The sequence below is a fragment of the Dipodomys ordii genome, unplaced genomic scaffold (assembly GCF_000151885.1).
Source record: "Dipodomys ordii isolate 6190 unplaced genomic scaffold, Dord_2.0 Scaffold28, whole genome shotgun sequence".
NCBI classification, from domain to species: domain Eukaryota; kingdom Metazoa; phylum Chordata; class Mammalia; order Rodentia; family Heteromyidae; genus Dipodomys; species Dipodomys ordii.
Window position 1 is genome coordinate 8,012,211 of NW_012267244.1, and position 14,442 is coordinate 8,026,652.

The 14,442-nt window shown below is 37.2% G+C and overlaps 1 protein-coding gene across 1 annotated transcript in view; it reads right to left on the reverse strand.

Moving 5' to 3' along the window:
* Positions 1-3,721: 3,721 nt before the first annotated feature.
* The window catches only part of Atg10 (autophagy related 10), a 267,153-nt gene continuing 256,432 nt past the window's right edge, over positions 3,722-14,442 (reverse strand). Inside the window, exons 6-8 of the mRNA XM_013015839.1 lie at positions 4,917-5,014; positions 4,171-4,282; positions 3,722-3,870 (exon numbers count right to left, since the gene is read on the reverse strand). Of these exons, the coding sequence (XP_012871293.1) occupies positions 4,183-4,282; positions 4,917-5,014 (198 nt within the window). The 3' untranslated portion in view covers positions 3,722-3,870; positions 4,171-4,182. The remainder of the gene's footprint in view (positions 3,871-4,170; positions 4,283-4,916; positions 5,015-14,442) is intronic.

The window sequence follows — 14,442 nt, forward strand, 5'->3', positions numbered from 1 at the left end:
CCTCATATCACAAAGAACTATTTATCGGGGGCTGGGAAGGTGGCTCAGTGGTAGAGCGCTTGCCTTACATGCATGAGGGCCTGGGTTCGATTCCTTAGCACCACATAAGCAGAAAAAAAAAGCCACAAGTGTTGCTGTGGCTCAAGTGGTAGAGAGCTAGCCTTGAGCTGAAGAGCTGACGGACAGCGCCCAGGCCCAGAGTTCAGGCCCCACGACCAGACCCCCTCCCCCCAAAAAAGAACTATTTCTCATGTTTTATATGTTTTAATATAAAGATTTTCTACTATTTAATTGCTATTAGGGCACCATCTATTAGTATAATTGCACTTTTTTGTTGTTGTTGCTGTTGGTCGAGGAACTTGACTCTGGGCCTAGGTGCTGTCCCTCAGCTCTTCAACTCAAGGCTAGTACTCTACCACTTGAACCACAGTACTGCTTCCCGTTTATTGGAGATAAGAGTTCCACAGACTTTTCTGCCTGGGCTGGCTTTGAACCGTGATCCTCAGATCTCAACCTCCTGAGTAGCTAGGATTACAAGGCATGAGCCATGGGTGCCCGGCTTAACTGCACTTTTAAAATGTTTCTTGTTGTTTTTTGCCAGGCCTGGAGCTTGAACTCAGGGCCTGGGCACTGTACCTGTGCCTCTCTGTGCTCAAGGCTAGTAACACTCTACCATAAGCCACAGCGCCACGCACCACTTCCAGCATTTTCTGTTTATATGGTATTGAGGAGGGAAAACCAGGGTTTCATGCATGCTAGGCAAACACTCCTCTACCACTAAGCCACATTCCCAGCCTAACATTCCTAGCCTAAAATGGGAATTATTAGCCAAAATGTTTTCTCAATAAAATAAAAAAATCTGAAAAGAGAGTTGCCTAAGGAGATGGATTGATGTGTTGATATTTAATATGTACATGCTCTCTTCTGAATGTTTTACTGCCAAAAATGAAGTTTTAAGTCCTTATCAGGAACATATATATATATATATATTCCTTTTAAAAAATTAAACTGGTCCAAAACCTATAGTTATCATTTCAACATCTGTTAGTAAAAAATAACTCCAGAAAAGTACAGTTTGGATGACACATTGCATGGGTGCGCTCACACACACACACACACACACACACACACACACACACACACACAATGACTTGGCTGGCTTGGGAAATGATTTGCTGAGAAATCTATGTTTACATTAGGGAGAGTGAGGGGAAGGAAGATTCTCTTGTAAAAGTTGAAAAGATGTTAAGTGGTAACTCCCAAAATGCCCAGCAAGCATATAACCAGCCTCTTATCCTAGCATGAATATATGTGGCTCAGCATTTTAAAATTTACTTTCAGCTTTTCTAGCAATTTGAATTAACCCTTTCTTTACCTCCACTCTCTAAGGATTCTGAGCCTCTCAATATATACCAGGAGTGCGGCTCATGGTCTCTCAGATTAACCAGCAGACAATCACCTCACTCTAAACTCTGTGATTGTCTTTCATAAATCCATCACTGGATACCATAAGTAGCACTGTTACAATAACAAAAGGCCAGAGACTGTAATTCATAAAGAAAAATGTTTATTTTGGTTTATGGTTCTGGAGGCAGGGAAGTCCAAGATCAAGCAGTTGCATATGTAAAGGGCATCATGCTGTTGTAATGCATGGCAGAAAGCACGTGTAGAACTTATATACAAAAACTGGGAACTTATATACAAAAACTTATATACAAAAACTCACTCCTGAAAGAACAATCTAGTCCTAAGACAACTGAATTAATCTTCCACAACATGGTATCATCTCTTACAGGTCTTACCACTTCTCAACACCATCTGGGAATGAAATTTCAATAGGAATTTCAGAAGGGACAAACCACAGAAAAACCACAGTAAAGTTGTAGCAGCTATATTGTTTTTTTTTTAAAGGCTTTAATATTCTTATATCCCATGTATAGTTTCTGATTTACAATAGTTCAACCATAGTAAAACCATAGTCCAGATTTCAAATTTTGATCTTTTTGTGCACAGTGGTAAGTGATCCAGTACTCTCTCATGACACTGGATGGCAGTAGCAAGATCTCTTATGATAGTAAGGCAGAAAATTTATACTCCATGGTATATTGTGTTGTCAGGGTTTTTTGGATATTGGGTTTGTGTTTTCACATATAACATCAACAAAATGCCTAATCTATGTGTATATGTGAGATGTCCAATGCTTTGTTAATAAAACAAGCTTTGTATAAGATGGTTTTGTCAAACTGAAGGTTGATGAAAGTGTTCTGAGGATGTTTAAGGTAGAATAGGCTAACTTAGTATGTGTAGTAGTTTAGGTGTATTGGATACATTTTTTTGGGGGGGTCCGGTTGTGGGGCCTGAACTCTGGGCCTGGGTGTTGTCCCTCAGCTCTTCATCTCAAGGCTAGCGCTCTACCACTTGAGCCACAGCGCCACTTCCGGCTTTTTTCTTTTTGCTTATATGGTGCTGAGGAATGGAACCCAGAGCCTCAGGCATGCAAGGCAAGCGCTCTACCACTGAGCCACCTTCCCAGCCCCTGGATGCATTTTTAATTTATGTCATTATCAGCTTACAATAGGTTTACCAGGGGATAGCCTCCTACATTTAGAGTATCTGTAATGCCCACACATTAAGTTCACCTTGCATAGAATTGTAAAGGGCTTGTTGCCTACCTCATCCCCCAATTTGATGTCACACTAAAATGTAGACCAAAACCAGAGGTTCTGTAAGGAATATGAACATCAGCTCATAGAAAGGATGTTTCTGAGTGGTCTTAATGTTTGAGCCTGTAAAACCTCAGGTAGTTCAGGTATATCCTTCATTCAAAGAAATGAATCTAGATTCTCTAAAGAGCCAATTATTTTTTTCTCTTAGTTTCTCTTGGTTTATGCTTCTGACCAATTAGAATGAAAAACAAAACAAGAAACCAAAATAGATAATTCCTCCAGGTGAATTTTATCTTGCTAGCTATTAAGTTTATTTACTGATTGAATGAATAAAATAACAATTTTAAGAAAAGTGAGCATTTAATGACTATTTGTATAATAATACTTCACAATATTTTCTCATGTACTGAAGGTTTCATGTTATTTATCTCCTTCAGCCTGGGTATACTCACTCTCTTTCTTTTAGAGTAAAATAAAATAGAACTAATCTATTGCACCCAGAGTGTGATTGTGGTAGAATAATTTAATATTGGACATGATTACAACATTAGTTTCCAGGGACACATACATTTTATATTTTAATTTTCATATATTTTATGTTAAAATGAACACATTTTTTTATCAATCAGTATCCATATCAAAAGAAGAAATGTAAAATGCTTGACCCAGGACAAAAAAAAACTGCAAGTGGACTAATAATGTCATTTGTTATCATATTACAACACTGTAGATGGTTTATTCCTTGGGGAAAAAGAATCACATCATGAAATGTTTAGTATTCATCTCATTAAAAACAGAAAAACTCATTGAGTGCTGGTGTCTCATGCCTATAATCCTAGCTACTCAGGAGGTTGAGGTCTGAGGATCATGGTTCAAAGCCAGCCTGAGAAGAAAAGTCTGTGAGACTCTTATCTCCAATAAAGTACTCAGCAAAAGCTGAAAGTGGCACTGTGGCTCCAGTGGTAGAGCATCAGCCTGAGCACAAAGAAGCTCAGGGACAGTGCCCAGGCCTTGAGTTCAAGCCCAGGACCAGCAAAAAAGACCAAACAAACAAAAATCAGGTAAAGTCTGGGGTGTTCTATTTTTTAATCAAACATTTTTGTGGCAGTACTGGTTTTGGAATACCCAGCACTTGGTCAGGCAAGTGCTCTACTACAGCCATCTCTTGGTCTTCATTTCATAGCTGCTAAGTTCAACAGAAGATCTGAGAAGAACAACAAAATAAAAGTCAATAGAATAAAAGTAGTTTGACTGAGCAAAAAGCCTTTCATCAAGAATATCCATGCTAACTGCCCCCTCCTTTAGCTGAGTGAATGTTATTTACAGCAAAGGAAAATGCTTCCCAAATAACTGGGTTATGATATTACTGGAAAACTAAAACACAAACCAGGGTTTAGCCCATTTAAGATGAATGCAAGGTTACCATAGAAGAGGGAAGTATCTAAGTTCAATGGCAACATATGATCACACACTAAAACATGAAGTCTTAAGCTTTTCTTTTTACCTTGTCAATATGTCATTCATCCCGAGAAGCTGCTCTGGCATAACTCAGAGGGAGATTCAGCCCAATGACTGGCCCTACAATGCTCAGCCATGATGTGATATAGTTGACATTCCTAGGATGTAAGTGAAACATAGCAATACAAATAAATGCTTCCATCATAATTTTTGGATGAATAGTGAACTTCTCATCAGTCAGTGATACAAGATGTATTCCTACCTGGTTTTCCTGCATTTCTAAATAGCAGCCTCATTGCTTGGAAAGAATTTCCATTTCAGAGAAAATATGAGTATCTCTTGAAGGTAGTTGAAGGGAAATGTAATACTGGAGCTCCTGACTTGCATTGATGACTCAAATTTTATATTTGAAATTTATAGTATTATTATAATAGGTCAACAGTGGTTAAAGAGCATGTTTCTGAGGCAAAAATGCTTGGGTTCAAATCCCAGTTGTATCATTAATTAGCTGTGTAACATTGGTGGAGTCTTTTAACTCCTCTGAGCTTTAGCTGCATTCTCTGTAAACTGTGTAAAATAATAGTATTCTTGGGGACCTTATAAACATCCAATGCATTTATATATCTAAAACTCTTAGAATAGCACCTACCACATAAAAAAATCAATAAATGGTAGCCATTGTTATTATTACAAAGAATATTTCTTTTTTCACTTAGCTTTTAGACCTGCATAAAAAGATTTACAGTTTTAAAATCAGAGCAGAGACCAATGTGTCTTTAAGGTGTTTCTTACCTATTGATTTTCTGTGAATTCTTTAATACAGGAGTCATGAATTCATTTGTCTTGCAGGGATGTAATACAAAAAAGGGTTGCCCAAGGATTGGATGTTCCTGTAAGAATCAGAATTGGTCCTAGATTTTCTCTGTGAGTTACTTGAAAAAGTTAAAACAAATAATCCACTTTACTCTTTTAAAATTTGAAGCTATTGATTAACGCACAGGTTCTACTTTGAAAGACAATTTATAGTCTAGACATGACAAGAGGATGGTGATGAGCTATTCACTGACAAATAGTATTGTCAAGTACAATAAGACACATTTTTGTTTACATGGCAGGAACACTAATATAAATTTTATTAGTTCCCTCTTGGATTACTGTTTGTCATTAGTTTTCTTTCAAGGATGCCCAGGAAGCCTAGTAGCTTGATCATCTTTCATTCATCTCTTTGTCAATGATCAAGGAACTAAATTCATTTGCATATTTTTAAACCCAAATTTGGCCAACATTTCATTGTTTCAGCCAGTTCTAATGGGTTCAGTTTCTGTGAGGTAAGGGGTGGGGGAATAACAGAAATATTTAAGTTATTCTCTCTCTCTCTCTTACAATGACTGAAATACACAGTTCTACTGTGTGACGTGTCTCAATGTCTATATGGCTATTTCTGGAAGCTAAAATCCCATATGATATAACCTACTCCACTTCTAAGAAAATATTTGGATAAAAGGTACAGTAAAAGCATTCAGCAAACAATGGGGAGCCCAAGGATGGTCTCTGTAGTAAGTAATTTGTGCATGTGATCTACAAACACAAAAATAATTATTGACGACAAATCTACCAACTATGTTGTGAATTAACAATTCTATAACAACAAACTTAAATAAGTATAAAATCTAGTCAGGTGACCTACAGGGGAAAAGTCATTTCAACACACCAGCAGTGATAGACCATGGTGAATTTGAGAGGGCTACCATCCAAGGTCAGGCTTGCTACTTTGAACCACGCAAATGTGTTAACTGGGAACATAGGTCCAGTATGTGAGAGCTTCCCATTTGTCCACATGACTTAGGGAACTAGAAGTTTATGTAAAACCTCTTAGATTTAAATGCTGGAATAAGTTTTTTTTAAGGAAGGGATAGGCCAAATAAAACAGGCTTGTAACTGAATTTGGACTAGGGTCAGCCCAGCTGCTTCTCTTGGCTTTTCTTCTTGGTCAGCCTATGAAAAAGCTGAACTCATTAGAAGTGCTCCTGGGAAACGGCTCTTATTGAAAGTAGTGATTGTCACTACTGTCTCAGTTTCAAGCATTCATCATATTTGCATGCATATACATGTACCTATTTACAATGACTGAAATACACCGTTCTACTTGCATTGGTGACATTGAGTGTTTTAGGGATCTGGAATTTTTAGCATTCTTGACATTCTTTCTTCCCATGTAGTGCCTCTAGAAATCTTTTTTTTCCTGTTGTGGCTGGTCTAGAATACAATCCTACCAATCTCTGCTTCCTAAGTAGCTGGAATTATAAGCACAAAAAATATAGTACTGCAAAAAAATTATATAAATATGTCTCAGTATGATTATCTTAAACTGAGTGACACATCATTTTTTTTCCTGGGGGTAGAAGGAAGATCTGAACTTTGAATTCAGGATTTTGCACTTGTGGTCTGTGACTTAAGCCATGCCACTGTTTATTTTTGGCTGTAGTCAGTTTTCAGATAGGATGTGACATTTATTCCCAGGGGTTGACATGGGTCTTGATCCTCCTATTTCTATTTCCTATATAGCTAGGATGAAACAACTGCATGCATCCTGCTTTGTACTGGTTAAGAGGAGTCTTGCAAACTTTTTTTCGCTCTGCTGGTCTTGAACATATAACCCACCGAAGCAACTGGAATTTTGAACCACTGTTCTCAGCTTTTGTGGATAGTTTGTTTTTGTTTTGTTTTGTTTTTGCTGGTCCCGGGGCTTAACCTGAGGGCGTGGGCAATGTCCCTGGGCCTCTTTGTGCTCATGGTGAGCACTTTACCACTTGAGCTACAGCATGATTTCTGGCTTTTTAAAGTAGTTTATTGGAGGTAAGAATCTCATGGGGACTTTTCTGCTTAGGCTGGCTTCCAACCACGATCCTCAGATCTCAGTCTCCTGAATAGCTAGAATGATGGGCAGGTGCCACCAGCTTAAGAAAAGCTTTATAAGGAAATAATGATAGGAGTAAATTTTCACTTATAACAGAATGAAGAGGACTTCCCATAAATAAGTATAAAACTGAACAAATGACTCAAAATAAACCATTTCCAGGCTATAGAAATCACCAAGAGCAAACAAAAATTTTGTTAAATTCATGATGTTTCAGAATTTCAAATTAGAAGCAGAGTGAATTTATAGCCTGCCTGCCTAAAAAGACATCCTACACCTTTCCATGCTCCATCAACAGAGGACTTTACTAGAGCCAGGAGGGCCCTGAGAGCCAGCAGCTAGGCTGCCAGAGAGGCTGCCTTGATCTGCAGCAGATGGTGAAAACTATTGCTCAGCAGCATTGTCAATAAAAATCACAAACTAGGTTCTAAATGAAAAAAGAGAAGCACAGCTTTGCTGACCAGAAGATTTTCGGCCAATTGAGGCCATCAGCAGACAAGCCAGAAGTGTAATAGGGATCCTAGAATTCAGGCAGTCTGAGAAAGGTTCTCCAGGCATCCTGGCTGATCAGAACTATGCCCATGTGCAGGGGGGACACAAAGTTTGCTGAGAAGTAACAGCCAAGGCTGATTTGATCACTACCCACATACTATGCAAACGGAAGAAGGCTTATAGTACTAGGATATTTGAGCACAATCTCTGTCCAATAATTGGCTAACCACTAAGCTATACAGTGACCTGAGGAAGAAAGGCTAAAGAATTAAAAGTGGAAAAAGAAAAGTATGAGACTACATACCTGAAGTATCAGATGTTTAAGAGGCTGAGCCCACCAGTTTGAGCAATAATGACTCCAACTCAAAAAAAAGGAAGGAAGGAAGGAAGGCAGAAAGAAGGAAGGAAAGGGGAAGAAAAGGACAAAGAAGGAAAAAGGAATAAAGGAAAAAAAGAAATAAAATGAAGAAAAAGAAAATGAAAGAAGAAAAGGAAATAGGCAGGACAAATTCTGCAGATAAAGAATAGGAACCTCCAGTAATTCTCAAACAGTGAGACCAAAGGAGGCTGCTAAGGGGAGGAGCCCACAATACCTACATGCCTCTGATCATATAAAATATTTATCAAAATGAACTCCAGGAAATGGAAATAAGAGCCCTTTTTCTTTATTGCTGTTTCATTTTCTTTATGTCTTATTTGTTCCTTTATCTGTCTTTGGGAGGGCAGGGGGGGGCACAGAATGAAGGGACAAAGGGTGAACAAATACAGCAATGTTACTTATTAGACACCATGTTGAAAATTAACTATACAACTTGTATATGAGGACTGGAGGGAAAAACTAAGAAAGAACAAGGGAAGAGATTACATTTCAAAAAGAAATGTATCCTTTATCTGACTTATATAACTGTAACCCTTCTGTACATCACCTTTATGACAACAATAAAACTTTTTTTAAAAGCCTAGTAAAGCGTTCACAAATAAAATAAAATAAATTTTTTTAAAAAAGCCTAGGAAAGCTACTAAAAAAACTACAATGATAACAGGCAATCTTCAGGGTAAAATATTAGAATTCAGAATTTACCATATTATTCAAAATGTTTAGATTTTATTCTTTGTGTGTGTGCGCGCGCACGCGCATGCATGTGCATGAGTGTGTGTGCATGAGCATGTGTGCATGCCAGTCCTAGGGGTTGAACTCAAGGACTGGGCACTGAGCTTTTCTGCTCAAGGCTAGTGATCTACCACTTGAGTCACAGCTCCACTTCCAGCTGTGTGTGGAGGGGGCAGGGGAGGGTGGATAGATGTGGGTGTGGGTGTGCACACATGCATGTGTTCAAGTGGTTAAGTGGAGATAAGAGTCTCATGAACTTTCCTGCCCAGGCTGGCTTCCAACTATGATCCTCAGATGTCAGACTCCTAAATAGCTAAGATTATAGGCATGAGTGACCAGTGCCTAGCTAAAATGTTTAGTTTTCAAAGAAATTTAAGAGACATGCAAAGAAACCAGAGTATTACACATATTAGGGGAAAATATTATTAATAAAAACTATGAGTGGGTCAATATACTGGATTTACAAATGGGTTATAAATAATTCAGCTATTATAAATATGCTGTAATATTTGAAATTATGTTCACACAAATGAAAGAGAAAACTGTAAATAAAGTACATATCTATATATATAGTATACTTTATAAGACTCTGTAAATAAAGTATATATCTATAAGGAAATACAAACTGGATAAAAAACTGAATGGAAATTTTGGAGTCGAAAAATATATCAAAAATAAAAATTCAGAAAATATAAAATATCAGTAAAAGAATTAATAGGTTAAAACAAGGAAAGTATTCAGTCCAAAGAAGACAGAGGAAGAAAAATGGAGTAAAATAAGTATATGAGACCTGTACTATGACAACCTATACTATCTAGCATACATGCAATAGGAATCTGAGGAGACAATAATAGAACAGGCAAAATATTGAAAGAAATACAGGCTATAGAACAAGTTCATGCCTATACATATCATAGGCAAGTGACTGACTGCCAAAACCAAGGAGAGTCCATATTTTAGGAAAAGATGTGAGTCTTGCCAAACTATGGAATCAGCCAAGGGACCTAACAACTGGTGAATGGATAAAGAAATTAAACACACACACACACACACACCATAGAATATTACTTTGCTAGAAAAAAATAATGTAATATGCAGGAAATGGATGGAACTGGGGTAAGTCAAGCTCAAAAGTCAAATATCTAATATTCTTATTTGCAGAGTACAGACCTAAATGACAATGACAATAATAATAATGGTAATGTGTCAAGAGATAAAACAGTGATTGTCTCTGGAGGTACTGAGGGACAAAGTGGGTCCAAGGATATTTTATGTGTTCTGTGTTATAACAGCATAGTGAAACCCACCAAATGCTGTTTGAAAAGAAGAGAGGAGGGAGAAGAGGAATGGGAACATGGCTGAGAGATGAATATGCTCCAAGTGTATTATTATAATGAAACTTTTTTATATTACAAGTGTTTATTAATTCAAAAATGGAATAATTATTCTTTACAAAACAAAAAGTGATGGGATAAAATACTCTTCACATAAAAAAGAATAAAAAAGCCAGGCACTGGTGGCTTATGGCTGAAATCTTAGCAACTCAGGAGGCTGAGACCTGAGGATCATGGTTCAAACCCAACTGGGCAGGAAAGGCAGTAAGACTCTAATCTTCAATTAACCACCAGAAAACTGGAAGTGGTGCTATGGCTGAAAGTGATACAGCACTAGTCTTGAGCAAAAAGAGCTCAGTGACAGTTCCCACATCCTGAGTTCAAGCCCCACGATCGACACAAAACAAAACAAAACAAAAAACCCAAAAGAATAAAAATATAGCAATGGCTATATTTCTGGACGATCTGTCCAGAAAGCAATGGTAGATTCAAAGTGCTGGTGGAAAAAACTAAATGGTACACCAAGAATTCTATATCCAGAAAAACTATGCTTCAAAAATTAGATTCCCAAGGAAATAGATTGAGAGAATTACTTGTTAATAAGTCTGCCTTATAAAATATACTAAAGAAAGTGCTTCCCAAGACATACAAAGGGTAATCAAATCCACAAGAAAAAAAAACGAAAAGCCTCAGAAATGGTGAACTCAGTCAGGTGTGGTGGTTCACACTTATAATCCAGGCTCTTAGGAGACTAAAGTGGAAGGATCACAAGTTTGAGGCCAGCAAGGCTTTATTTCAAAACTCCCCAAACTAAAGACAGACTTTCTCCAACAAAACCTTAAGAAATTTTCTTTTAATTTCTTTAAGTGACATAAGATTATAAAAAACAAAAATTGTAACAGTATAGAATTGTGTTTGTAACATATATGAATGTAACATATACACAATAATAGCACAAAAAAGGGAAGAAACAAAAGCTTATTGAACAAAGTTTCTACATGTTAACAGAATCAAATCTGTATGAAGCTTTACTTCTATGGTTATAATGTTTGTTTAAAAAAAGGTGGAGGTTCTGGTTTTGAGAATATTTACAATTCAACAACTCCTTATAAAACAAATCCTGTAAGCATTGTTATTAATCACGACCACATTCCTAACAATATGTCTAAAATATTCATAATTTGCATGATTAAATTATACATGTTTTAACACCCAATAATTTCTAATATGTATTAGCTTTTCTTAGTTGTGGAAAATTAATCAAATAATTAATTACCTTTCAAATATAGGTAGAATATTAATTTTTAAAATACTCAAAATAAGTCATTGTTTCTAAATACAAGCTGAGTATTCTTTATTTCCAAATGCTAGTGATAGAAAGTATCTCAGATTTTGAAGATTTTGGATTTGAGTCTATTTTATAGATTTTTACCTGTTGAGTATCTACTTCCAAATCCAATATAATCCAAAATTTCATTTTTGTTGGTGCTAAAAAAGTTTTGTGTTTTATAAGTTTTCAAACTTCAGATTTTTGGATTACGAATGTTGTGTATTCTTGACTACTGTATATACAGCCTGGAGTTGTAATGTTCATATTTACATAGAAAAATACAAGGTTTCCTTGTTGTGATTGGGATTCTGTATTTTTTAAATTATACTTTAATGCTGGTCCTGGGACTTGAATTCAGGGCCTCACTCTCACTCGGCTTTTCTACTCAAGGCTAGCATCTGCCACTTGAGCCATACTTCCACTTGCAGTTTGCTAGTTAAGCAGAGATCAGAATTTCACAGATTTTTCTGCCTGGGCTGGCTTCAAACAACAAGCCTCAGATCTACCTGTCCCCTCAGCATTTCAGCTCAAGGCTAGCACTCTACCACTTGATCCACAGTACCATTTCCAGCCTTTTCTGCTTATGTGGTGCTGAGGAATTGAATCGAAGGCCTCATGCATGCAAGGCAAGCACTCTATCACTGAGCCACCTTCCCAGCCCCAGATGTAGCATGTTGAGTAGCTTGGATTACAGGTGTAAGCTACCAGTACCTAGCTTCATGTATTCATTCATTCATTTACCAAACATTGTCTTCTTGTCTGATAATTTTTAATTGACTTACACCTAACTCAAGGCAAATGGTCTCTAATTTAAAAACAGGGTTAATCTCATGGAGAATTTTATCAGGTAGAAGTCACAAAATTTCACAGTGATCAGTAACTTCAGCCAATGCTATTTTTCAGTCATATTCAGCTGATCCTGAAATCCTATAAATTTGCATTTGGATGAACTAGGAAATAGAATTTACAAATAATGTTAGGTATGTGATCAGTGCATACAATTAATCTGGATAATATTTCTCCAAGTCATTTTTCTTACAATGGAGTTAAATTTTAATATGGCTTATGCTATCAGGAAAGATTATATCTGTTTTCTACTATTTCCTTTAGACAGCTAGAATCAGAGATGAAAATTGTCTTTAGTTGGCTTAGGAATGATGTGCTAGAGCTAAGGAAAAAAATCTAAACTCTTACACCTGATATGTTTAACATACCTTTTTCAAAAGTGAAGGAACATCAAAACTGTCAGGATCTTTTTAGTGACATTTCTTAGATCAATTCAGGAGGTAAATTCATGTGAAAGTGCTACCATCTGCTGTCAGTACTAATGAAGTGAGCAAATCTGTGCTGAGAAAAATGTCCTACATACAGCCAATGAACTGTGTTAGGCTTACAACTCAATAAACACTTCTGCTGGAACAAAGTTCTGCTAAATGGTTTTCTGTGAAAATAGAAATGATAGGTCAGATCTTATCTCCGTAACTCCAGAGGAGTTTATATGGGCAAATTCTCATATGAAATGTAATTTAGCAATGGTTAAATGTCTCATAAAATAAGTCTTGACATGAATACTGTGAATTGCTTTTAGAACTATTAGATGTGCCTATCAGAAGGAAATGATAATACTGTACCTTCATCTTCCATGTAATAAATATGATAACTTACTTAGTTCATTTCTTAATTTTCTTGGTTCTCTGGGAAGGCACAAATATAATTTTACGTACTAAGCTTTCACTCAGTTTCACATTCCAGATTGATTAAATTTGCCTTCTACTCTAGGCATATTCCTTAGAAATGAAGAGCAGGGTCTTCCTCATCCTTCCCCTGGAGCAGGGAAAGGAAAATGAAGATCTACAGAACCAGGCATGGTCCTGGGTGCTGTATACACGATGCCTACCATAGTGATATGGAGGAAGAGGCTTTCAAAGTCTGCACACACACACTGCATTTGCACAGGCCTGCTACTTAAATATAAACTGAGATCATATACTGTGTTTCTTCTTGCCTCTCACCAGCCTTGGTGTCTAGGGTAATCACTGGCTTCCATGCTCTCTACTCTAACTCCTCAAAAATCTATTCATTCAACTTTAAAATACTATGTTTTCATATAATTCTAAGAGCAATACATATAAAAAGTTCAGAAAATAGAGCTAAGAACAAAAAGTAAAACTAGGATCATCCAAGACTGTGCAATTCAGAATTATTTGTGGGTGAGTTTCCTTTCAGAACTGTTCTACACATGAAATTATACTTATTGTCACTTTTTAATGAAATGGACAAATGCTTATTAAGTGCCTTCTTTGTATCACTTCTTGTTGTGTGCCTGTGTGTGTGTGTGCGCACACTGGTCATGGGGCTTGAACTCAGGGCCTGAGTATTTTTTTGCTCACAGGTCATGTTCTATAACTTGAGCCACATCTCCACTTCTGGCTGTGTGGTGATTAATTGTAGATAAAAGTCTTCCCTACTCAGGCTGGTTTTGAACTACAATTATCAGAGCTCAGCCTCTTGAGTAGCTACAATTACAAGCATGAGTTACTGGTACCCAGCTATGTGTGATTTTTGGAGGGAACTGCTCTAGATTTCTTTGTCTTCTGTTTTACTAAGGCCCTGAGTTTGATTCCTCAGCACCACATACGCAGAAAAAGCTGGAAGTGGCACTGTGGCACTTATGGTAGAGTGCTAGCCTCGAGATGAAGAGATGAGGGACAGTGCCAAGGCCCAGAGTTCAAGCCCTATAACCAACCAAACTATATATATATAATTTTTATGGATACTTAAAAGAATATGTATGATGGATATGTATTCTTCAGTTGCTGGCTACAGTGTCCAGCAGGTTACATTACATCAAAACAGATACTTGTGTTGTCCACATCTTCTGTATTTTTGTCTGCTTGCTCTATCAATTTCTTTTTCTTTCTTTTTTCTTCTTCTTCTTTTTTTTTTTGCTGGTCATGGGGCCTGAACTCTGGGTCTGGGCACTGTCCCGCAGCTTTCAGCTCAAGGCTAGTACTCTACCACCTGAGCCACAGCACCACTTCTGGCTTTTTCTGCTTATATGGTGCTGAGGAATTGAACCCAGGTCCTCATGCATGCAAGGCAAGCACTTTACCACTGAGCCACCTTCCCAGCCC